This window comes from Salmo salar, chromosome 04, assembly GCF_965601325.2.
Source record: "Salmo salar chromosome 04, fSalSal1, whole genome shotgun sequence".
NCBI lineage: Eukaryota > Metazoa > Chordata > Actinopteri > Salmoniformes > Salmonidae > Salmo > Salmo salar.
The window spans coordinates 73,928,323-73,953,441 of record NC_138294.1 but is presented as its reverse complement, the minus strand read 5'-3'; the positions used below and the strand labels follow the sequence as shown (position 1 = coordinate 73,953,441).

The 25,119-nt window shown below is 42.1% G+C and overlaps 1 protein-coding gene across 2 annotated transcripts; it reads left to right on the top strand.

Annotated features, from left to right (window-relative positions):
• The first annotated feature begins 1,502 nt into the window (after positions 1-1,502).
• On the top strand, positions 1,503-25,119 carry LOC106603720 (14-3-3 protein epsilon). Of its 2 annotated transcripts, XR_014392210.1 has the most exons (7): positions 1,503-1,734; positions 16,446-16,645; positions 16,902-17,008; positions 17,583-17,789; positions 19,135-19,271; positions 19,650-19,712; positions 23,919-25,119. XR_014392210.1 is itself a non-coding variant. In XM_014197749.3 (6 exons), exons 1-6 carry the CDS (start codon positions 1,671-1,673, stop codon positions 23,969-23,971), a joined length of 768 nt encoding a protein of 255 aa, XP_014053224.1. In that variant the 5' UTR covers positions 1,503-1,670; the 3' UTR covers positions 23,972-25,119. The 2 variants fall into 2 exon arrangements, 1 of the variants encoding a protein (XP_014053224.1); XM_014197749.3 differs by lacking the exon at positions 19,650-19,712.

The following is a 25,119-nucleotide window of genomic DNA, read 5'->3' as shown; positions in this document are numbered from 1 at the left end:
TAAATGGATTAACCAACCCCCCCAAAACAACTCATGTCTTAGTCTCATTTCAGCAAAAAATAAATATTCCTGTTTTGGAAAAGGAGGGAAGCTCCCTCTATCAAATTATGGCTCAGCGAATTGGCAAACACTGCACACTTAGAAAGAATTAGATATATTCTGAACAATAAATTATCAACATTTGATCAAATCTGGCAGCCTTTCCTCTCTTACTTGGACCAGTCGGCGCTGTGAATTTGTACATTTTAACGCACTCAATTGTAATATTTTAATCTACCTTTGGGCAGCATGTGCTTGCCCCGCCACCCGAGCAGTCGGGAGAGGAATAGGGGGGAATAAGGGGGGTGACATCTACCCTCTTTCTTTCTACCTGTCCTTGTTCTGTATGTCTTGTTTTGTAATATTTGTTTTGTACCTAGAACTTTGGGTCTTGTTGTTTCTGTCTGCTCTTTTATGTTTAGATAAGAATTGCATACTTGTCTTTTATACCTATACACCATTCTTGTGTGTTCAATAAAAAATATTTGAACGAAAGACTTTTGGAAAAGAATCTCAGGTGAAGATGGTAGAGATAATGCCAAGAGTGTGCAAAGCTGTCATCAAGGCAAAGGGTGGCTACTTTGAAGAATCTTAAATATAAGTATATTTTGATTTGTTTAAAACCATTGACTGCTACTGTATACAGTTGAAGGCTGAAGTTTACATACACTAGGGTTGGAGTCATTAAATCTTGTTTTTCAACCAATCTACAAATTTCTTCTTAACAAACTATAGTTTTGGCAAGTCGGTTAGGACATCTACTTTGTGCATGACACAATACATTTTTCCAACAACTGTTTACAGACAGATTATTTCACTTACAATTCACTGTATCACAATTCCAGTGGGTCAGAAGTTTACCTACACTAAGTTGATTGTGCTTTAAACATCTTGGAAAACTCCAGAAAATTATGTCATGGCTTTAGAAGCTTCTGATAGGCTAATTGACATCATTTGAGTCAATTGGAGGTGTATTTGTGATGCCTCCACCCCATGACCCAATTGGCAATTTAGATCAGTCTGATGTGTTCCTGATGATGGGGAAAAAAGGGTCAGTATGTTGTCTTTTTAGAGGCACTCGCTACAGTGTGTGGGACATCGTCTATAATAAATTGGCTGCTCTAATTTCTTTTCACCAGGAGGTGGCACTAGTGTACACTGTTGACCAAAGCCTCACGTAATGAACCTATTTTCAACACAATTGGCTGGAAAGACTCAACGCATCAGGAAGCTTCGTTTCCCCATCACTAGTCAAAGGTCTAAACCAGAGCCGAATACAAACATGTGAATGACTGGTGTGTGAACTATACACACTACTATCATGCTGAAATGATTATATTATAACAACATATTTTTAATAGTAATATGTGTTTCACATTATCTTTCAACATATTTTTGGATTACAGTTAGACGTCATAAAGATATGTAAATTGGGGCACGGTGGCGTCATGGATTGCGTTGGTTTCCCGGATGGAGTTCCGACGCCATCTTTACACCAGTGCTGCTGCTACCGGTAGCTAGAGAGTGGGGACGCTGCAGTTGCTCCACTAAGAACCGCCGACTGAGACAGACATACACAAGTTCGATCGGCTCTCCCTCCGCACATCATCGACAGTCTGACCCAGAACACCATGGCAGATCGAGAGCATTTAGTATACCAGGCCAAACTCGCCGAACAAGCTGAGAGATACGATGGTAAGGGCAGAGATAAACCGTCAATGCGGAGTATGCCTCAGTCTCATTCGCTTGTTCCCTCTGCCCCCCCCCCCCCCCAACTGAGGGGCTTCGAGGTGGGTTAAAGATGGTTAGTGAGAGATCGTAGTAGAGACAAAATGGCGGAGAAGAGGATTTCCGAACTAGTCATTTAACGTTTAGAGAAGTGGTTTTGTTTGACTGAATAATGTTAGTTAGCAATAATGTTTAACATGTGCATGACTGGGTTTTTGGGCATTCAGCGTTAGCATGTGTCATTCAGTATACGCTATAACTAGTTACTTTTTTGAAACCCGTTGGTTATTTCTGCTGGTGGTGCCGAAGTTCCGACGTCGTTGTTGGTCCTCAATGGATATACAACTAACGTTAACTAGATATTCTATGGTAGCTAATATTGCTAACTAGGGAACTATAGCCTGCCAGCAACGTTAACTGTGGTACAATGGCGGCTAACTGTTTTATAATATGCATTAATGAGACGTTAGCTAACTACTGTACAACTTTAGGTCATTTGTTAGCTAGCTGAAATCATTAGCTGATTTGATTAAATGGTTAGTTATTGTGACAGTATAAGAAACTACAGCTTGGTAATTTAGCTAGTTAGTTGGTCTTGACGCTAGCTAACTTTATATCGTGAGTGTGTGCGCGCACAGGCTGTCAAACCCATTTGCGACGACAGAGCTTTGTGGGTTGGGTTTCGGGTTTTCTGCAACACATGTAGTTGGCTATCTACAGTAGCTAGTACACGTTGTAACTGTCTTACTATTAGTTTTCTATTATAGACGCCAGTTAGCTAACTGTTGCCTTGACATGATTGGCTAAACATTATATCAACCAGAGCCAATTAACATTAGCTACCTACCAGAGCTATTTCGCTATTTAGATAGTTAACGTCAGAGCCATGTAGTTAGCTAGCTAACTTAGCTAACAAGCGAACGTTAAACTCAACACGCAAACATTAGCTGTCAGTTTTGTATAATGTTATAACTAGCTACATTATTAGCCTAACCGTGGAAAGAACGCAGTCCCTGGCAAGCCGAGTGGGTGGGTGTGGTTGGTACAGGGATAGCTAATGTTGGCTCATTACATTATCCCAAGCCAGTCAGTACCTTGGCAAATGAGCTGTTATGTCTCATTTGTCGTTTATTTTTATTAGTAGTGCAAGTTGGATAACACGTGCAAACAGACAAAGATGGTTACAATGTTACAGGCTTTGACATGGCAAGCATGGGTTAGTTACTTGGCTCCTGGCTTACAATTGTGTCCACATCAATGAACTGTTGAACTAGTCATTCATTGGCCCTTAGTGGGGTTTAAATACTTCTACAATAGAGCAACACTGTTAATGCTGTAGTCAAATCTAGGGATAGTTATAGTTTGCTGTAATATGGATCTCTGCCATGCAGGGGCTCCCAACCTTTGTTCTGCAGGGCACGTTTTTCACATTTGAAAAATGTCACGCCCACTCTGCCCCTTTTAATTTTTTTTTTTTTTAGGTAGTCTATATTAAATACACCAAAAGCTTGATTTTGTATGAGGGACTCTGTGTTTTGAAGCGCATTTCTATATAGTGTAGCAAGACTCATTACATATTTTAGGTAGGCTATATAATACTAATAATAATGGATAAGGAAAATAAAGTCTAGACCCAATTTCCCCAAATGTTATTCAGCTATCAAATGTTTTATGATAATTTGAGCCTTCAATTTAATTAAACCTTCTCTTTTACAGAAAGTGATTAGTTCAATTGATGGCAACAGTCACACGTCTTAATATCTTTGACTCCTCAACTTTAGGTCATAGCTCAGTTTCTGAATGTCAGAGACAAACCAGAGATTATTCCCATGTGCATCAGCGTCTTTCTCTGGCATTTAACTGCTTCTTTCTCGCAGATTTATGTTTTAGATCGGTATAAACAGTACCACACATCTAAAGATTTCTTAATTTTGAGGAAAAAACATGAATGTTAGCACCACATACAATTTGGGAGCACCACAAATGTTTTTAAATGTGGAAAACTGTTACTGTAGGGAAAGGAGGACAAACTGCACTGATTCCAACAAATATATTGTCTAAGCTCAGAAGCCTCATGCTAGCCAGCTGGAAAACAAAATAGGACACATTTTCAAGGTATTGGCAAAGACAGTACAGTATGAAGGTAGGCTTAAACTGCTTCTCCAATAGAAATCCTAGAGCACACTTGTCGGCGATGTTATGGCGAAGTTGACTAGCTAAACTCGTGTAGACCCGACGACGTGTTTCTAATGGTCGTATCGCACCAAACTGCATGTGCAGGCCCTCAAATCAGAGGCACTCCTTCAATATAAATTTGTTGACAAAAATGAAAACATGTCAGTTTGTCACTTTCATGAGATTTGAGTAATAACATGTTCAACTAGTTAGTACATTGGCTCAAATCTAGGTTGTGGCTTTAGACTTTGCGAAAATGAAGAACAAAGGAAGAATTTTCCCTTCTCTCATTGACTTCTAAAATCCCGGCTTGGTCTGTTTCACAAGTGTTCCCGGAAGTTTTGCAATGTTGTATTTGGTATTTAGCTGTTTTCATTGATAGTAGGGCTGTAACCACTGAGTCCTAGTAGTAGTCACTTGAAAGGAAAAACAGTCACAAAATTTGCCACTGGCAAAGCACTGCCTCTCACTGCAGGTGTTGCCTTAGTGAATGGTCCTTGCTGTCCGGGATCCTTGGGATGTCCCTACCCTCATTGAAGGTGAAATTTATACTGATCAAAAATATAAACGCAACATACAATTTCAAATATTTTACTGAGTACATTCTGTTCATATAAGGCAATCAGTCAATTGAAATAAATTCATTTGGCCGTAATCAATGGATTTCACATGACTGTGAATACAGACATGCGTTGGTCACAGATACCTTAATGAAAAAAGGTAGGTCCTTTGATCAGAAAAACAGTCTCTGGTGTGACCACCATTTGCCTAATGCAGCGTGGCACAGCTCCTTTGCAATGAGTTGATCAGGCTGTTGATTGTAGAATGTTGTCCCACTCCTCTTCAATGGCTGTGCGAAGTTGGTGGGAACTGGAACATGCTGTTGTGCATGTCGATCCAGAACATCCGAAACATGCTCAATGGATGACATGTCTGGTGAGTATGCAGGCCATGGATGAACTGGGAAATGGTCAGCTTCCAGGAATTGTATACAGATCCTTGCGACATGGGGCCGTGCATTCTCATGCTGAAACATGAGGTGATTGTAGCGGATCAATAGCACGACAGTGGGCCTTAGGATCTCGTCAGAGTATCTCTGTGCATTCAAATTGCCACTGATAAAATGCAACTATGTTCATTGTCCGTAGCTTATGCCTCCCCATACAATAACCCCACCGCCACCATGGGCTAAGGCACTCTCTTCACAAGGTTGACATCCACACATTGCTTGCCCACACGACGCCATACACATGGTCTGCGGTTGTGAAGCCGGTTGGATGTATTGTCAAATTCTTTAAAATGACGTTGGAGGTGGCTTATGGTAGAGAAATGATCATTTAGTTCTCTGGCAACAGCTCTGGTGGACATTCCTGCAGTCAGCATGCCAATTGCACGCTCCCTCAACTTGAGACTTCTGTGAAATTGTGTGGTGACAACTGCATTTTTTTAGTGGCCTTTATTGTCCCCAGCACAAGGTGAACTTGTGTAATGATCATGCTGTTTAATCAGATTCTTGATATGACGCACCTGACCGGCGCATGGATTATCTTGGCAAAGGAGAAATTCTCACTAACACGGATGTACAACATTTGAGAAGCGTTTTGTGCTTAAGGAACATTCTGGGATATTTTATTTCAGCTCATGAAACGTGACCAACACTTTACATGCTGCGTTTATATTTTTGTTCAGTGTAAAATGCTTACACTAAGTGTTAGGGATGCACATTTCTGTAAATTTTGCTGCCAAGTAACTGACCCTCATTAACTGGTTAATGTTCCATATGTGACAAAGATGAAAATCTCAAACTAGGATGGGTTGCTAATAGGACAAGGGTTGTGCCTTTTTGCTTCTGGACAAAAGACGTTGATATGAAAACCAACAGAACAGGAGAGAAATGCTAGTTAATGGCATCAGGAAGTCTTTATAAAATAATTGCCTCTGTTTCTATGGCTAGATTTTTGCAAGGCTACTTTGAAGCAAGGTAAGACATGCCTCATTATTTGAAGTAAAGTAAAAGGTTCAGCTTTCAGACAATTACTGCCTCAAGCTCACATTGCAAAGTGGTAGGTGACGCGCTGATAGCCTGCCTACCGTTGACTATAGCCTACGCACTCGAATGGCAAATGGGAGGCGTGCTTTAATTACGAGTTGAGAAATTAAAATGGCTCCTTTTTAACACCCGATTGCATTTAGAGTTTGTTGTGCAATGACTGGGCTTACAAAAGCACTTTCACTCCAGCGAGGAGCTACTTTCGCACTCTCTGACAGGTGATGGGATATTCCGCTCCTCAAGCTAGGCTCTGTATGCTGTGCGTGTGATAAATAAGATGCATGACTAAGAAAATACACCTACCAATTTAATTCCACTAAAGTATGCTAATTAACCTATAGACCGAAAAGCATGACCGGTCAAATGTATTTTTGGCGGCTAACCCATTTAATGGTTAACCGTTAACATCCCTAGTGAAAGCTAAGGCTCAGGTTAGGTTATGGTTTAGCGTAGGGATGTCCCAAGGATTTGGCTAGCAACAACACTCAATGAACAGCGTCAGGTACTCTCAGCTAGTTAAATGGGGGCAGCGAAACGTGAATTTGGACCACTGAGGTATAACAAGAACGAGACTGCCTCAAATATGGCCGACCCTTGTTTTCAACGTAATCTAATCACGTTTGCATACGCAGTTCCGTAGTTGCTGCCATCTTCCTTACTGAGATTACTCCGCCTGCACTCAAGCACTCAGTGCGCACTGGAAAGACAGCAGTATGTCGCTAACATGCTCCGGGAACTCTGTCAGAGCATGTGGAGAGCTAATCAAGCCAATCGGTACTTCCCTTGGCTAGCTGGGGTCATGACCTCAGAGCATGAGTATAAAATGTTAATATCTTCGGCTGTGAGTGGCCTGGGCAACAATTTGAATAAGTTAATGCATGTTTTTTTTCTCCCAAAGGTAATGACTAGTGTCTTGTTAGGCATTTTAAAATTTGACTTCTCTATGGGCTGTCAACGGGAATTACCTTTCTCGGCCGTGATGCAGTTGAACTGCAGTACCGAAGCAATACTGTAGGTGCAGTCAAGCATGCTTCCAGACCGGAACCGTGGCCCCTTAATTTGGACCAGTCCCTGACAGGTGACAACTCACATCAAAACGTAGCATTATTGCACAGCTTCCGTCATTGTCCACTTTATTTAGCTAGAAAGCTTCTATTTACTCTGCATTCACTGTAGAAGCAGTAACAGTTAGTTCACGCTCCTCTCCCACTGGTGTCGTTGGGTTATACAGTGCATTCAGAAAGTATTCAGACCATTTGACTTTTTCCACATTTTGTTACGTTACAGCCTTATTATAAAATGTATTAAATAGACCCCCCCACCCCCCCCCCCCCAATCTACACACAATACCCCATAATGACAAAGCCATTTTTTTGTTTGCAAATGTATACAAAAATGTAAACTCACATTTTACATAAGTATTCAGATCCTTTACTCAGTACTTTGTTGAAGCACCTTTTACAGCCTCAAGTCTTCTTGGGTATGATGCTACAAGCTTGGCACACCTGTATTTGGGGAGGTCTCTCATTCTTCTCTGCAGATCTTCTCAAGCTCTTGTCAGGTTGGATGGGGAGCGTTGCTGCGCAGCTATTTTCATGTCTATCCAGAGATGTTCGTTTGGGTTTAACTCCGGGTTCTGGCTGGGCCACTCAAGGACTTTCAGAGACTTTGAAGCCACTCCTGCGTTGTCTTGGCTGTGTGCGTAGGGTTGTTGTCCTGTTGAAAGGTGAACCTTCGCCCCAGGCTGAGGTCCTGAGCTCTCTGGGGCAGGTTTTCATCACGGAGCTCTCTGTACTTTGCTCTGTTTATCTTTCCCTTGATCCTGACTAGTCTCCCAGTCCCTCCCTCACCTCCCTGACCAAGGCCTTTCTCCCCACAATTGAGGAAAAACATTTATTTAATCCATTTTAGAATAAGGCTGTAACGTAAAAAAATGTAGATAAAGTCAAGGTGTCTGAATACTTTCTGAATGCTACTGTATACAAAGGCATACCATTAGTTCCTGTAGTAGCACCTGATTTCAGTTTTCTAGATTTTATTATCAAAGATTCACCAGCGGTACAGGCAGTCTGGTCTCTTTTGCTCTGTTCTGAAACAGGATACTGTTCTCTACCAGCTCTAGCCACTGTTGAGCGAGGCGACACCCCCACCCACCCCACCCCTCCTGTCGTTAGGCCTCCTGAAAGGGGACAATCCCCTGTAGGGGCTCAGAGCCAGACTGACCCCCCCCCTCCTGCAGGCCTGCTGTGGAACAGGCCATTCCTCCTGGAGCCCCCTTTGGCACAGAGGAATGTGGAAGGCGGATAGTACAACTGGGGTCGAGCCAGACCAGAGAGAGGGGTGGGGGTGTAGGAGCTGGTGGTATGTGCCTATGCAGCCCCCCTGACATAAGGGCTGAAGGACGGGAGGAGACGAGGCACCAGTGCGCCACTCTCTTACGTAACCTCTCTCTCCAGCTCAGGCGAGTCATCCAGCCCCAATGTTTGTGCAAATGGCTCAGACAGGGGCTCTCTGCTTAGTGGGGATCTTTGCAGAGACTGCTCATTTACTTTTTACTCCCTCCCCTCCTTGCCGCTGCCTCTTTGACGAAGTGCACTTATACACTGAGGCTGGGCTCAGCGGTCCTGGCCACTCAACAGACCTGAACGAATTCCAATGTGGTGTTGTAATGGTGGCGGTAACTCCTCTGCCCCCAACCCACCTCTGTCACGCCTGTTCCCCCCCCCCCCCCCCCCCCAGAGATGGAGTAGTATTCCTCTTTCCTTGATTAATGGGGTTTAGAGGGAACTGTTAACAATGTAAAAACAAATTATAGACTCATCAAGTGTTCTTGTGGTGCTCATTAAAATGAATTTGAATACGTCAAGCCATGCTTATCAGGGCAGCAGAGTAGCTGAGCACTAGTTAGACGTGATGCTTCCACACATGCATGGAAGGCCAGCTGTTGTGAGTCCTGAGCGCCATGGTCCCCCACACAGATGACATTTCTACAATCTAGTGCCTTCAGAAAGTATTCACACCCCTTGACTTCTCCACATTTTGTGTTACATCCTGAATTTAAAATGGATTACGTTGAGATTTTGTCACTGGTACTCCATAATGTCAAAGTGGAATTATATTTTTCAAAACTTTTACAAATTAATTAAATGAAAAGCTGACATTTATTGAGTCAAGTATTCAACCAAGCCTAAAGTTCTGGAGTAAACATTTTCAAAACAAGTCACAAGTTGCATGGACTCACTCTGTTTGCAATAATAGTATTTAACTTGATTTTGTCTACCTTATTTCTGTACCCCACACGTGCAATGGTGTATCAATACACCCAGTCACTACAAAGATGTAGGCGTCCTTCCTAACTCCGTTGCCGGAGAGGAAGGAAACAGCTCTGCGCGAGGCCAATGGTTACTTTAAAAAGTTTACATAGTTTAATGTCTGTGATAGAACTGATGATGAATCAACAACATTGTAGTTACTCCACAATACTAACCTAATTGACAGAGTGAAAAGGAAGCCTGTACATAATACAAATATTCTAAAATGTGCATCCTGTTTGCAACAAGGCACTAAAGTAATACTGCAAAAAATGTGGCCAAACAATTACATTTTTGCCCTGAATACAAAGCGTTTAAATTTGGGGCAAATACAACATATTACTGAGTACCACTCTCCATATTTTCAAGAATAGTTATGGCTGCATCCTGGGTGTGCTTGTAATCGTTAAGGACTGGGGAGTTTTTCAGGATAAAAAAAGAAACGGAATGGAGCTATGCACAGGCAAAATCCTAGAGGAAAACTTTGTCTGCTTTCCACCAGACTGGGATATTAATTCATCTTTAAGCAGGACTACAACCTAAAACACAAGGCCAAATCTATACTGCAGTTGCTTACCAAGAAGACAATGAATGTTTCTAAGTGGTCAAGTTAGTTTTCACTTAAATCTTCTTGAAAATCTATGGCAAGACTTGAAAATGGTTGTCTAGCAACGATCAACAACCAATTTGACAGCTTGAAGAATGTTGAAAATAAAAATGGGCAAATGTTGCACAATCCAGGTGTGGAAAGCTCTTGGATTTACCCAGAAAGACTCACAGCTGTAATTGCTGCCAAAGGTGCTTTTACAAAGTAAAGCTTTCAAGAATGTGAATACTTATATAAATTAGATTTCTGTATTTTATTTTCAATAAATTGGTAAACATTTCTAAAAACATGTTTTCACTTTGTCATTATGGAGTACTGTATGTAGATGGGTGAGAAAAAATACATGTAATCAATTTTTGAATTCACGCTGTAACGCAACAATGGGTATGAATACTTTCTGAAAGCACTGTATATCCTGAAGTCTTGTTTTATTTCATTTCCCTGTCCTGCCTTTTTTAAATTCTGTCAATCCAGAGACTGGTCACTGTCTGAGCACGGCTCTAGCCCCACTCATCGAAATCACGGCTCAAGTGTTCTTTCTCTGCAGAGATACCGTAGTACCGCTGCTCTTCCCGGGCACTGGTAGTCGAGCATCGAATCTTTAGCTATTCTACTCCATGTCATATGCTGAAGAGACTCGCCTTTCTGTTATAGAATGTTTATATTCGAAGATCATTGAGCTTGAGGAGAACAGGGTTTAATCACCCTCACAGCTATCCTCCAATCACAGTTACATTATTTGCATTATAATTTTCTTCACAGAACATGTCGGTATCCAGTTAAGCAAGTTTTTTTTTTTTTTTTTTTTTTAAGTTTACAACTAAATTACATACTGCAATTCCAACCTCCAAATGTATTAGTTTTGATTTTAGGCCTCAAAATACAACATGTCTAGCTAAATGTTTAGAATTTGAATTTATAACAAAGTCAAAAACAATTTCCCAAGACTCCACGTGTTTTCATGGAAAATTTTATTTCCAACAACCAATGAACAACTCCGCCGCAAATCCAGCGCATATTGAACATTGAGATTGCCAAAGACTGGCCTTTCGGCAATGACAAATAAAATATTATTCGTCACATGCGCCGAATACAACAGGTGCAGACCTTAGTGAAATGCTTACTTATGAGCCCCTAACCAACAATGCAGTTAAAAAAAAATATGAATGAAAGTAACAAGTAATTAAAGAGCAGTAAAATGACAATAGCGAGACTATAAACAGGGGGCTACCGGTTAGTCGAGGTAATATGTACATGTAGGTAGAGTTATTAAAGTGACTATGCATAGATGATAACGGAGTAGCAGCGGTGTAAAGGGGGGGGGCAAATGTAAATAGTCTGGGTAGCCATTTCATGTGGAATGTTGGCTATAGACTGGTACTCAGACTATGTTAAAGCGTAACTACACCCAACATTTCCCCCAGATCTCAAGTGGTCTCCTGATTTGGTTTAAGCGTTGTTGTGGACTTGGATAACCCATTTATTTTTTTATTTTGGGGGGCAAAAATAAACATTTGTTTTTACAGCTTTTTCTTTTGTTACATCTATATTCTACTACACACATTTTACGTACTTGGCACTTATTTTTTTTGGTTTTGCAGTTACATAGCAAGAATAAAGTAATTTCTTATTTTGATATACATTGCTTCAAGATGGTACTTATACATGTTTTTAGTCATAACTATGATAGAACGTGAGCCCTATTTTTCAACTGTGCTGTGATGTTTTACATACAGTGCCTTTTGAAAGTTTTCAGAGTCCTTGACTTTTCCCCCAAAAAATTAGGTTTCAGCCTTATTCTAAAAATTAAGTCGTTTTTTTCCCTCATCGATCTACACACAATACCCCATAGTGACAAAAAATAAACGGATCACGTTTTACGCAAGTATTCAGACCCTTTACTCAGTACTTTGTTGAAGCACCTTTGGCAGCGTTTACAGCCTCAAGTTATCTTGGGTGTGAAGCTTGCCACCAGTATTTGGGGAGTTTCTCCCATTCTTCTCTGCAGATCCTCAAGCTCTGTCAGGTTGGATGGGGAGCATCGCTGCACAGCTATTTTCAGGTCTCTCCAAAGATGTTCAAGTCAGGGCTCTGGCAGGGCCACTCTAGGGCATTCAGAAGCTTGGCCCAAAGCCACTCCTGTGTTGTCTTGGCTGTGTGCATAGGGTCATTGTCTTGTTGGAAGGTGAACCTTCGCCCCCCCAGTCGGAGGTCCTGAGCGCTCTGGAGCAGGTTTTCATCAAGTATCTCTCAGTACTTTGCTCCGTTCATCTTTCCCTCGATCCTGACTAGTCTCCCTGCCACTGAAAAAACATCCCCACAGCATGATGCTGCCACCACTATGCTTCACCGTAGGTATGGTGCCAGGTTTCCTCCAGATGTGACGCTTGGCTTTCAGGCCAAAGAGTTAAATCTTGGTTTCATCAGACCAGAGAATCTTGTTTTACATGGTCTGAGAGCCCTCTAGGTTCCTTTTGGCAAACTCCAAGCAGGCTGTCATGTGCCTTCTGTCTGGCCACTCTACCATAAAGGCCTGATTGGTGGATTGCTGCAGAGATGGTTGTCCTTCTGGAAGGTTCTCCCATCTCCACAGAGGAACTGTGGAGCTCTGTCAGAGTGACCATCGGGTTCTTGGTCACCTCCCTGACGAAGGCCCTTCTCCCCCAATTGCTCAGTTTGGCCGGGTGGCCAGCTCTAGGAAGAGTCTTGGTGGTTCCAAACGTGATACATTTAAGAATGATGAAGGCCTTTGTGTTCTTGAGGCCCTTCAATGCTGCAGAAATGTTTGGTACCCTTCCCCAGATTTGTGCCTCGACATAATCCTGTCTCAGAGCTCTACGGACAATTCCTTCGACCTCATGGCTTGGTTTTTGCTCTGACCTGCACTGTCAACTGTGGGACTTTATATAGACAGGTGTATGTGCCTTTACAAATCATGTCCAATCAATTGAATTTACCACAGGTGGACTCCAATCAAGTTGTATAGACATCTCAAGAATGATCAATGGAAACAGGATGCACCTGAACTCATTTTCGAGTCTCATAGCAAAGGGGATGAATACTTATGTAATTAAATATCTTTGGCAAACTTTTCCATTTTGGTTTACTCCTAGGGATGTTAATGGTTAGCCACCGAAAATACATTTAACTGGTCATGCTTATTGATCTATAGGTTAATTTGCATAATTTAGTGGAATTAAATTGCTGGATGTATTTTCCTTAGTCATGTATCTTATCACGCCTGCACAGTATACAGAGCCTAGTTTTGAGGTGCGGAATGGCTTGTCACCTGTTAAAGTAGCTACTGGAATGAAACATGCTTTTATAAACTGTCATTGTGCAGTAAAGAATTTCTCAATGCAATTGTGATGGCCACAATTTAAAAAAATATTTTCATTTCTCAACTTGTAATTAAAGCGCACCTTCCATTTGAGGGTGTAGGCTATAGTCAGTGGTAGACAGGCTATCAGAATGTCACCCACTACTTTGCAATGTGAGCTTCAGGCAGTATAATTGTTTGAAACCTGAATGTTTTACTTTACTTAAGCTAATGAAGAATGTCTTGCCTTGCTTCAAAGTAACCTAGCCAAAATCCAACCATAGAATTGTGGAGGCAATTATTTTGTACAGACTTAGTCAACCAGCATTTCTCTTGTTCATATCAACTTCCTTCATTGTCCAGAAACCAAATGCCCAATCCTGGTCATATTAGCAAGCCTTCCTAGTTGTTTATATTAGACTCCCCCTCTTTCTATGTTTCAAACAGCATTGTTCATCTGTCATGGAATGGCTCGCATTTAGGTGCACTGTTCAGAACAGTTTTTTTAGCTGCTTCATTACAGCAGTTGCATGTTCAATAATGGGCTATAGCCTTTTGACTGTAAGATGATAGGCTTGCTATTGCATGTTTTCATTAAGTTCTTAGTGAAGAATGGCCTTATCTGCATGCATAGTATTTTCTGTTGGTCACGTCATTTTACTGTTTAGATTTTTTTTTTTGCCGTTTGACCGGTTAATGAGGGTTGGTTAGTCGGCCACAGAATTGACTGAAATTTGCATCCGTAGTCATGGTACTTAAATTCAAAGCAGTGGCATGTTAAGGTTTTGTATATCGAAGTTGCATTCAGCCTTTATATACTTAAAGGTTATTCTCCTAGATGAAAATCTATTTTACAAGAGCGACCACTAAAATACAAATTACAACCACTCAAAGAAATTGGCTTACATCAGAACTCAAGCATTGTTTTGTCTCCCCCCAATACACCAGCGCAGACCCTGACCTTTGGGTTGCCTGGTAACAAGCTCGGTGTTAAAGGTCAGTGGCATGAGGTTTGAAATAACTGGCATGGAAAACCGTAGTGCTCGATGTTGGCCCCTGTTCCTCCTTTTGATTTGGATTCTTCTTGGTAGACCCATGTCAAGGACTAGTACTCGGCTAAGATAAGGATCAGTCGTACTAGTAGCTCTTGTCAGATCTTCCATCTTAATTGCTGTGTAGCCCATCTTTTTAGGCTTTAGGTTTGGTAATGGCTGTGTAACTGCTTGTGGTGAGCCTTATAGACTAGTACTGTACAGTGGTAGTGGCTATTTGCGTATTCATAGACTGATTCACAAGTCTGTTTGTTCATCAGGCAGCAAGTGTCCTGACTCATTCACACACGGCTTATGAAACCGTTAGTGGCCCAGATCAAAAGCTCTGTTCCACGTTGATCCACTTCAGCCCTGGTTTCAAGGAGTCGGTCTTTACTTACGCTGAGAAGTTTGGTTGGTCCAGCCCAAAATACTTGCAAATTACATCTCACAAGCACCAACAAAGCCTTAACACCTATCATTTCCATCAGTGTTTCTGTAAACGTTGTAAAATGCTGTGTTTTCTGTATGACATGTCTGTAGGCTTGAGTGGGGTACTTTGAAATGGCCATGGGATGGTTTTGCAATACAGTCAATACCTTTTTGAAATTATTTATTTGAAGTTTTTCCAATACAATTTAATATTTGTAGCTACTTTAAGTAAATACCTGCAGTCAACTTGTGCAATACGTTAAGCGACTAAGCAGATCACGTTCTTCATTTTACATTCTGAAGCATACTGTAGTTCCTCAGAACAGTTGAGACAGTCAGGTGTTATTTTGTAAATAGCACAACGGGAGAAAGTGGGAGCAGGGGAGTCCAGCTGTGTGTTGACGGGTTGCGGTTTTTTTTTTTTTAAATGTTTTTTTTTTCTTCTCTCAATTGTGATCATTGACGTGCAAGTTTTCCTTTGCAGAAAATGCATTAATGAACCCGTTTCTGCAGAATGTGATGCATTTTAATCAGATGAAAACAGAATTGCAATGCTATTTGGCTGGCAGCCACACAAGAATTAGTATTTTTTTTCAAAAATGATGTAAGGCCATCCTATTTCTGTTTATCAAGAAATAATTTACATAAAGGTAATATTGCTTTTTACCGGAGAAAAGTAGGCTGGTTAAACCGAGGGAAGTAGCTACACATCAGTCAGTGTTCTGTCTGCTATTAGAATGCCCATTTGTGAATTCTCATCCAAGTGAAGTGCAACTGCAGAACAAAATTAGTCTGAGGCCAAGCAGAAATTGCAATAAGAAACGTTTTTAGATCTGCATTTACAAAATGCAGCAAGATTTCTTATGTATATTATATATTTTCCTGTGTGAAAAGTGTTGAATTCTGCTTTATTACAACCCCTAAGTTTAACTTGCTAGTTATCTAAGTAAGTTGTTGAATTAAGGTGAAAGGGCATGATATTGTGTTTAGCTTTCTGCCATGTTTGAGAAGTTAAAGCCCTTTGCATGAGTTATCTGCTTTTCTTTTCTCTTCTGTTCTCGGCCCGTCTACGCCTCCCCCCTCTTCTTCGAGCAGAGCAGGCAGATGCATTGCCCTAGCGACTCCATGCATGTACACATGCTCCTCCAGAGTTCTTCCTTCAGACAAGCATGTGTCAAACGTTTATTCATTTCCACAATGTCTCATTTATATTCACTTGTGAATGTCCAAACTCACCAAAAATGATATTCAGTAGCTCCTACCTATACATAATGTTGAGCTGCATTGGCTATTTTTGCATTTAAAAAAAAAAAAAATAATCGCTCTTTAACATATTTAGCTAGCAGCCTCCATGGAAATGTGCAAATTTTGTTAGCATTCTGGTAATTAATGTCCAATGGGCTTTTTTGCATTGTATGGTGCCCCCTTGTGTACTAAGCCGGTAATACCATAAATCCGGGAATGAGAGAATGACGATATGAAAATCTGGATACCACCCAACCCTACATGTTGTTCTCTGTCAGGGATGTAATTTGTCTTTATTAATCAGGAATTCCTGCTTTCTGAACATTTCCTCCATTCATACATAATAGAAATTGATCTAGCCAAAATCCACATTTTCCAGATTTTCTATGTTCTTGTGTGATTGCTGTCAGCAAAAAACAGACAAAATTCAGAACAGAACAAATTGTTGGTAACTTATTGAAGGCAGGGTGTTTGATGGTTTAGGTTCAGTCTTTTCTCTCTCTGTCAGAAATGGTGGAGTCCATGAAGAACGTGGCGGGCATGGACGTGGAGCTGACGGTGGAGGAGCGGAACCTGCTGTCGGTGGCGTACAAGAATGTGATCGGAGCCAGAAGAGCATCCTGGAGGATAATCAGCAGCCTTGAACAGAAGGAGGAGAACAAAGGAGGTGAAGACAAACTGAAGATGATCCGGGAATACAGGCAAACGGTGAGCCACGGGAACGTGGACGGTGGTAGTAGAGGAGAACCCTGATAAGGGCGGCTTGATGTTGAAATGTTGGTTAGATAGGGATGGTGTGTGGCTCCTTTCAAAGTAGAGGTTTATACTCTTTATTTTGTTTAATTTTTACAGAGGTCGTTCAAGGGTTATGTTTAAAAAATAGACTTTAAAGTTGAGTTTGTTTTTTGTCTGTTCTCCTTGAGTTTGTTGCCTACAGGTGTTGTGTGTTTTGTCTGCTCTGCAGGTGGAGACTGAGCTGAAATCAATCTGTAATGACATTCTGGATGTACTGGACAAGCACCTCATTCCAGCAGCAAACACTGGAGAATCGAAGGTTTTCTACTACAAAATGTACGTCTGCGGATGGGAGAGCTTTTGAAAAACGATTTAGCGCACATCAGCTAATATCTTTGCCCTGACTGTGCTAGTAACATGAGAAAAGTCTCTACTCTCTCGCGCTCTGTGTGTGAAAACATCTGCTTCTCAATGCTTCACCCTTTGCCCTGAACTGTGCACTTGTGCACTACCCCACATGAATTTAAAGGCACACAATTGGTGTAAGCACACCAATCCTTTTAAATCCAAATGGGGAAGTGCGGAAGAGCATACTTCAGGGTAAATGTGGAATATTTAGAAGCTGGGCTAGTCTCTCTAGCAAGTCTTGTCCTGGTCAAGGAGTAGGCTTAAGTGTCCACATACAGTTTCATGGGCTGCATGACAGTAAGAGCATTAGCTCCCTTTTTGTACATAGAGTAGCTCCCTTTTTCTACATAGAGTTCATTCATAGAATTATGCAGCGTTTTCTCAACCCACAAGCCATGCTTGTCTGTGAAGAATATTCATATGTTAACATATGCAGACCATGGATTGATTGATTGTTTTGTGAGGTTGAAATAAGTGGTCTCATTCTCCCTTCTTTCCTCAGGAAGGGAGACTACCACAGGTACCTGGCAGAGTTTGCCACGGGCAACGACCGAAAGGAGGCGGCAGAGAACAGCTTGGTTGCGTACAAAGCTGCAAGCGACATCGCCATGATCGAACTCCCACCGACACACCCCATCCGCTTGGGACTGGCGCTCAACTTCTCCGTATTTTATTATGAAATCCTCAATTCCCCCGACCGCGCATGCAGGTGGGCCCCCTCGTCTTCTCTCCCCACTGTTCGCTCCCCACTCTCCCATCTCCCTCATCTAAGCTCCATTGCAAGATGTTTGAAATAGAAAGCGATTGTGAGTGTGTAATAGTGCACAAGCAGGAGGCTTGATTTAAAAAAAAAAAAATTGCAATGCCTTAGTGTTTTTCTCCAGTACCAGGTGTTATTCTTTTAGTAACATTTTCAAAGAATCAGATTGAGTTCTGATTTCATTAGGTTTTGGGACATCCTTATCTAGTGCTGCATCATGTCTACTAGGCTTGGGCGGTATCCACATTTTTATATCGTCATACCGTCCTTCTCTCATCCTGGGATTTATTGTATCACCGGCATAGCACACAAGGGGGTGTTAAAAATACAACAAAATGCCATGGGGCTTCTATTACCAGAATGCGAACAAAATTAGCACAAACAAATAGCGAAATCACAGCAAAACCGAACATAAACTTATTGCAAAGACGGGCAAATCCAGCTCAAAGTTATACAAGCATAGCTAGTAGCTACCGAATGTCCTTTTTGGTGAGTGTGGACATTTTACAAGCGAAAGTGAACATGAGAGATTGTGCAAATGAAAAAAGTGGGATGCATCCTTTGAAGGAAGAGAAGCATGTGTACACGGAGCAGATGGGAGAATAATTAAATGCTAGTTGGAAGCACCGGGGGAAAAATGTCAGCTGTACAGAGCTCATCCAGAGCTCTTTGACTTCCGATGGCAAACACTTAGTAGTGAATTGCATACAAGTGTAACTTCATCACCTCGTGCGCTGCACACAGACTCGCCGATGCATATATAACGCTATGGGCTCACCAGCTTCCTTTCTCCCGTTGTGCTATTTACAAACAAACACGTGACTGGCTCCTGTTCTGGGGAGCTAGGGTAAGCTTTATAAAGTGAACGGTGACATAAAGCCGCAGTCTGCTTTGTGTCCTAACGTATTGTACAAGTTGACTGCGGGTATTAACTTAAAAGTATCTACAGATATAACAATTTATTGGAAAAAGTTCAAAGAAATAGTTTCAACAGTTTTGAAAAACCATCCCGTGGCTTTTTCCAAATACCCTGATATATGGTATAAACGGTATGCCGTCCATGCCTAATTTCAGACTGGGCATGCAATAGTCTCTCCTATACAGTACATTGAAGTCACCTGATGTCCTGGCTAGTAATACAATATAATATATTTTTTTAATTTATCAAGACATGTTATTGTATGCTCCATACCAAGACATGTTGACTAATGTTCAGCAAATTGTTGATGTGACTTGGACACACTGTAAAATCCAACCTTTGACCCTCCCTCTCTGCCCACGCTGTTGCCCTCAGGTTGGCGAAGGCGGCGTTTGACGATGCCATTGCAGAACTGGACACGCTGAGCGAGGAGAGCTACAAGGACTCCACACTCATCATGCAGTTGCTACGCGACAACCTGACACTATGGACTTCAGATATGCAGGGAGACGGTGAGCGTTCCATGCTTCTTCACCTATTATATGTAGAACAATACAGTTCAAGGACTAAACACACTCCAGCGTCTGTGGTCACGTGGAGGATGGATGTTTTCCACCTATTGACAGCACACACTGCTGGGCCGGTACTGTGTGCTCTTACGGTTGGAGAGTTGATCTCACCCACCCTTTATCTTCTCCCCTCAGCACAGTGGTCTTTCTCTAACCTCAGCAGCGCTCCCTATATCTTTCTCCAGCTCTTTCTTTCTATTTCTTTTTCCCTCTTTCTCTATCTTTCTGTTTCACCTCTTCTCTTTTACTGTCTTTATCCCTCTGTCTGAGATGTACTCATGTTCAAGGCTCTCTCTCATGTCTCCATCTTCCACTGTGTAGATTCTTAAGGACAACGCCCCCCCCCCCCCCCCCCACTCCATTCCCTCGATAGAACTGTATTTTGTAAGTCATCTTTCTCCTGTCTTGGGCATCCCTCTTGCTTTGTCAATCAGACTTGCTGCCCTTCACTAACACTTTTTCCTCTGCATCTTCCAGCGCTGGGTTAATTAATTCACACTGTAGTAAAATGTTGTGGAATGCGAAACAGTTGAGTGCTGTGTGGTTAGTGTCACTGTCTTACTCACTGCAACACACTTTTTACCCACACTGTCTGTCTGGTTTTGGGCTAGAGTTAAGGTATTCCACTTATTATTATGGCTGAACATGATACACTCAGTAATCACACCGAATCCTTGGGACCCTGTTTCACTCGTAAAGCTGCAAACATGCAGTTGATGCACATCAACACTGCTGTCGTCCACACCTACTGCATGTAGCATCTCGTAGGCACTAATTAGGCACCTTATTATAGTTTCTATTTTTGATCTTCGTAGATTCTGAACCTTTGTTAGACTCGCTGCTTTAATTCTTTATCAAGTAGATGGCTGTGCCATCTCTATGGAAACCTTCCTAAGCAACCAGCCTAGGTGGCCCGAAAGGCATTTGCTAGCGATCAAATCTTTACTGAGGCTTTTGACATTTTGCAGTGTGAAAAATAAAGATATTTGTGTTGATACTGGTTTGTACACTAGCACTAGTGCCTTCAGAATGTATTCATTCCCTGTTGTTACAGCCTGAATTCAAAATGTATTAAATACACTGCTCAAAAAAATAAAGGGAGCACTTAAACAACACATCCTAGATCTGAATGAAAGAAATAATCTTATTAAATACTTTTTTCTTTACATAGTTGAATGTGCTGACAACAAAATCACACAAAAATAATCTATGGAAATCCAATTTATGGAGGTCTGGATTTGGAGTCACACTCAAAATTAAAGTGGAAAACCACACTACAGGCTGATCCAACTTTGATGTAATATCCTTAAAACAAGTCAAAATTAGGCTCAGTAGTGTGTGTGGCCTCCACGTGGCTCTATGTCCTCCCTACAACGCCTGGGCATGCTCCTGATGAGGTGGTGGATGGTCTCCTGAGGGATCTCCTCCCAGACCTGGACTAAAGCATCCACCAACTCCTGGACAGTCTGTGGTGCAACGTAGCGTTGGTGGATGGAGCGAGACATGATGTCCCAGATGTGCTCAATTGGATTCAGGTCTGGGGAACGGACAGGCCAGTCCATAGCATCAATGCCTTCCTCTTGCAGGAACTGCTGACACACTCCAGCCACATGAGGTCTAGCATTGTCTTGCATTAGGAGGAACCCAGGGCCAACCGCACCAGCATATGGTCTCACAAGGAGCACATGGAGGGCTGTGCGGCCCCCCCCAAAGAAATGCCACCCCACACCATGACTGACCCACCGCCAAACCGGTCATGCTGGAGGATGTTGCAGGCAGCAGAATGTTCTCCACGGCGTCTCCAGACTCTGTCACGTCTGTCACGTGCTCAGTGTGAACCTGCTTTCATCTGTGAAGAGCACAGGGCGCCAGTGGCGAATTTGCCAATCTTGGTGTTCTCTGGCACATGCCAAACGTCCTGCACGGTGTTGGGCTGTAAGCACAACCCCCACCTGTGGACGTCGGGCCCTCATACCACCATCATGGAGTCTGTTTCTGACCGTTTGAGCAGACACATGCACATTTGTGGCCTGCTGGAGGTCATTTTGCAGGGCTCTGGCAGTGCTCCTCCTTGCACAAAGGCGGAGGTAGCGGCCCTGCTGCTGGGTTGTTGCCCTCCTATGGCCTCCTCCACGTCTCCTGATGTACTGGCCTGTGTCCTGGTAGCGCCACCATGCTCTGGACACTACGCTGACAGACACAGCAAACCTTCTTGCCACAACTCACATTGATGTGCCATCCTGGATGAGCTGCACTACCTGAGCCACTTGTGTGGGTTGTAGACTGTCTCATGCTACCACTAGAGTGAAAGCACCGCCAGCATTCAAAAGTGACCAAAACATCAGCCAGGAAGCATAGGAACTGAGAAGTGGTCTGTGGTCCCCACCTGCAGAACCACTCCTTTATTGGGGGTGTCTTGCTTATTGCCTATAATTTCCACCTGTTGTCTATTCCATTTGCACAACAGCATGTGAAATGTATTGTCAATCAGTGTTGCTTCCTAAGTGGACAGTTTGATTTCACAGAAGTGTGATTCACTTGGAGTTACATTGTGTTGTTTAAGTGTTCCCTTTATAATTTTTTTGGAGCAGTATATATATTTAAGTAAAAATTGTAGCTAGGCCACTCAGGAACATTGTCATCTTCTAAAGCAGCTCCAGTGTAGATATGACCTTGTTTTAGGTTATTGTCCTGCTGAAAGGTGCATTTGTCTCCTAGTATCTGTTGGAAGGCAGACTGAACCAGGTTTTCCTCTAAGAATTTGCATGTGCTTATGGCTGTATTCCATTTATTTTTATCCTGAAGTCACTAGTCCTTGCCGATGACAAGCATACCCATAACATGATGCAGCTACTGCCTTGCTTGAAAATATGAAGAGTGGCACTCAGTGACGTGTTCAGTTGGATTTACCCCAAACCTAATGCTTTGTATTCAGGACAAAAAGGTAAATTCTTTGCCACATCATTTGCAGTATTACTTTAGTGCCTTATTGCAAACAGGATGCATGTTTTTGATTTAAAAAAAAAAATAATAATACATTCTGTACAGGCTTCCTTTTCACTCTGTCATTTGTTAGTATTGTGGAGTAACTACAATGTCGATCCATGATCTCCAATCACAGCCATTAAACTGTTTTAAAATCATAATTGGGCTCGTGAAATCCCTAAGCGGTTTCCTTCCTCTCCGGCAACTGAGTTAGGAAGGATGCCTGTATCTTTGTTGTGACTGGGTGTATTGATAAACCATCCAAAGCCTAATTAATAACTTCACCATGCTCAAAGGGATATTCGGTGTCTGCTTTATATATATTTGTTTTACACATCTACGAATCGGTGCTCTTTGAGAGGCATTGGAAAAACCTCCCTGGTCTTGGTGGATGAATCTGTGCTTGAAATTCACTAGTCGATTGAGGGACCTAACAGATAATTGTATATGTGGGATACAGAGGTGGGGTAGTCAATCAAAATTCATGTTAACACAATGATTGAACACAAATGACTCCCTTTAACTTATGTTAAGCACATTTACTCCTGAACTTATTTAGGCTTGCTATTACAAAGGGGTTGAAAACTTATTGACTCAAGAGATTTCAGCTTTGAAGTTGTAATTTCTACGAACAAATACCACTGACATTATGGGTTATTTTGTGTAGATCAGTGACACAATCTTAATGTATTACTTTTAAAATTCAGGCTGTAACACAACAAAATGAGCAATAAGTCATCGGGCATGGATACTTTTCTGATGCCACTATGTACATTCTCCTGCCAACCACCAATGTGTTTTGAATGGACCTTTTTGTGCAACATGACTCGTGGGTGTGTTTTCCAACGCCTTTGTAGCGAAAGTAGTATCGGTATGTTATCTCTCCCATTGACCCAGAAGGCATTCATATCACACATTTTGCTGGCATAGACTGACCACCAAACGGCAATTTTATAATTGTAACGCTCATGGCTCTAGCATTGGCTATCGAAACTACAGCTAACTTCCTTCACATTGCACGCAGAGACAAAATGGTATGTTTGGGTAAGTAGAACAAAGCACTATCCCTTTAAGGTTATGATTGGTGAGGGAAAGCAGATCCTAGATCTATACCTAGGGGACCTTCATCTTGGAGTCTTTGACTCTGGTGATCTTAGAGCGTTGGACTAGTAACCAAAAGGTTGCTGGATCGAATCCCTGAGCTGACAAGGTAAAAATCTGTCATTCTGCCCCTGAGCAAGGCAGTTAACCCACTGTTCCCCAGGTGCCGAAGACGTGGATGTCGATTATGGCAGCCCCCCCCCCCCCCCCCCCCGCACCTCTGATGAAATGCGGAAGACTCATTCAGTTGTACAACTGACTAGGTATCCCCCTTTCCCTTCCTCAGCCCATCTCACTCACCCATCACCACCTTTCTTTACTAATCACTCCTCCCCTGAAGACCATATCACTTTAAACCTCACCTCCCTGTTGCCATGGTAACAGTGGGTGGGCTCTGGACTTTCTTTTGTCCATTTATGTTTGTGGTGAAAATGACACTGGCTTTGAATGATGAAGAATAAAAATATACAATTAAATGGAATACATGTGCCTCTCTCTCTTCAGGTGAAGAACAGAATAAAGAAGCGCTGCAAGATGTGGAGGATGAGACCCAGTGAGACCTTCACGGCCAATACGAGACACCCCTCCCTCCCTACCCCTCCCCTCTCCGCCTGCTAGCCCCAGTTCCAACTATGGTGTCAGTGAGAGCTCCCAAACTCGGCTTTTACGCTGATGCCAACTCGCTCTTTTACCCCTTTTCTTGTTCACTATCACTCTATCCGTCTGTCAGTTCTTCTGGTTTTCCTTTTATAAAAAAATAAAGATAAAAATCGCCCATTTCATTGGAAATAATAACTTCTGCATTTAAACACAAGAAAATATAAAAGCTAAAGCTTCAAGCTGTTCCTGGGTGTTACCTTTTTCCTTTTTTTAATATATATATATAACTCCTGTTGCAAGCCTGGCCATGTAAGGGTCACGTCATTTATCTTCACATTTTTTGTTTTCATTTTTGCTGTGTCATCAGTTGCCAAGTGTGCTTGCCTGAGGTCGTCAACGTTCACGCGCTCGCTGACTTGATTTTTAAAACACAAAAGTTTGCTGTAACTCTTTTTCTAGAACTGATTGATGTCTTCGTGCTACTTTACTCTAATCGTCTAAGCCTTTGGTCGCAAATTAGGGATGGTGGCGGCTTTTGACTGTTTTTAAAAGGGACATAAAGCTTTTTAGAAGGAACGAAGTGCCCGTTGTGTTTCTCCTCTCTCATTGCCAGACTCTTATCAATGACGATAGCAGAACTTCCCCCGAGCATCTCTTTCTTTGCGATCACCACTCAGGTTCGAGGCTTGGACCACGCATTGTTGTGCAGTCTGTAGCGCTGCTTTTGTACTGGTTGCTGACGTATAGAGACGATGGCTTGTAGCAGTGTTAAAAAAACAAAAAAGAAACAAGGAGCACGAAGTTTATCCATCTCTCTTATGTAAGGTAAAGCAGGTTTGCATTGGCACCGTAAAAAAACTTTGTTTAAAAAAAAAAAGAAACCTGCTTATGTTATCTTGTATTGCCCCTCTGTTCCAGAATGTTCTCTTTCTCCCTCTGTCCTGCCCCCTTATTTTCTCTCTTCTGTTCAGTATGTGTAGCTTGAATCTGATTTGTACTACTGGATATTCTGACTGGACCCACACACACCGTCTGTCTTCTTACTGAAACACAGCATGGAAATTAACATTTAAACTTCAAATAAAAAAAGAAACTTACATTAAAA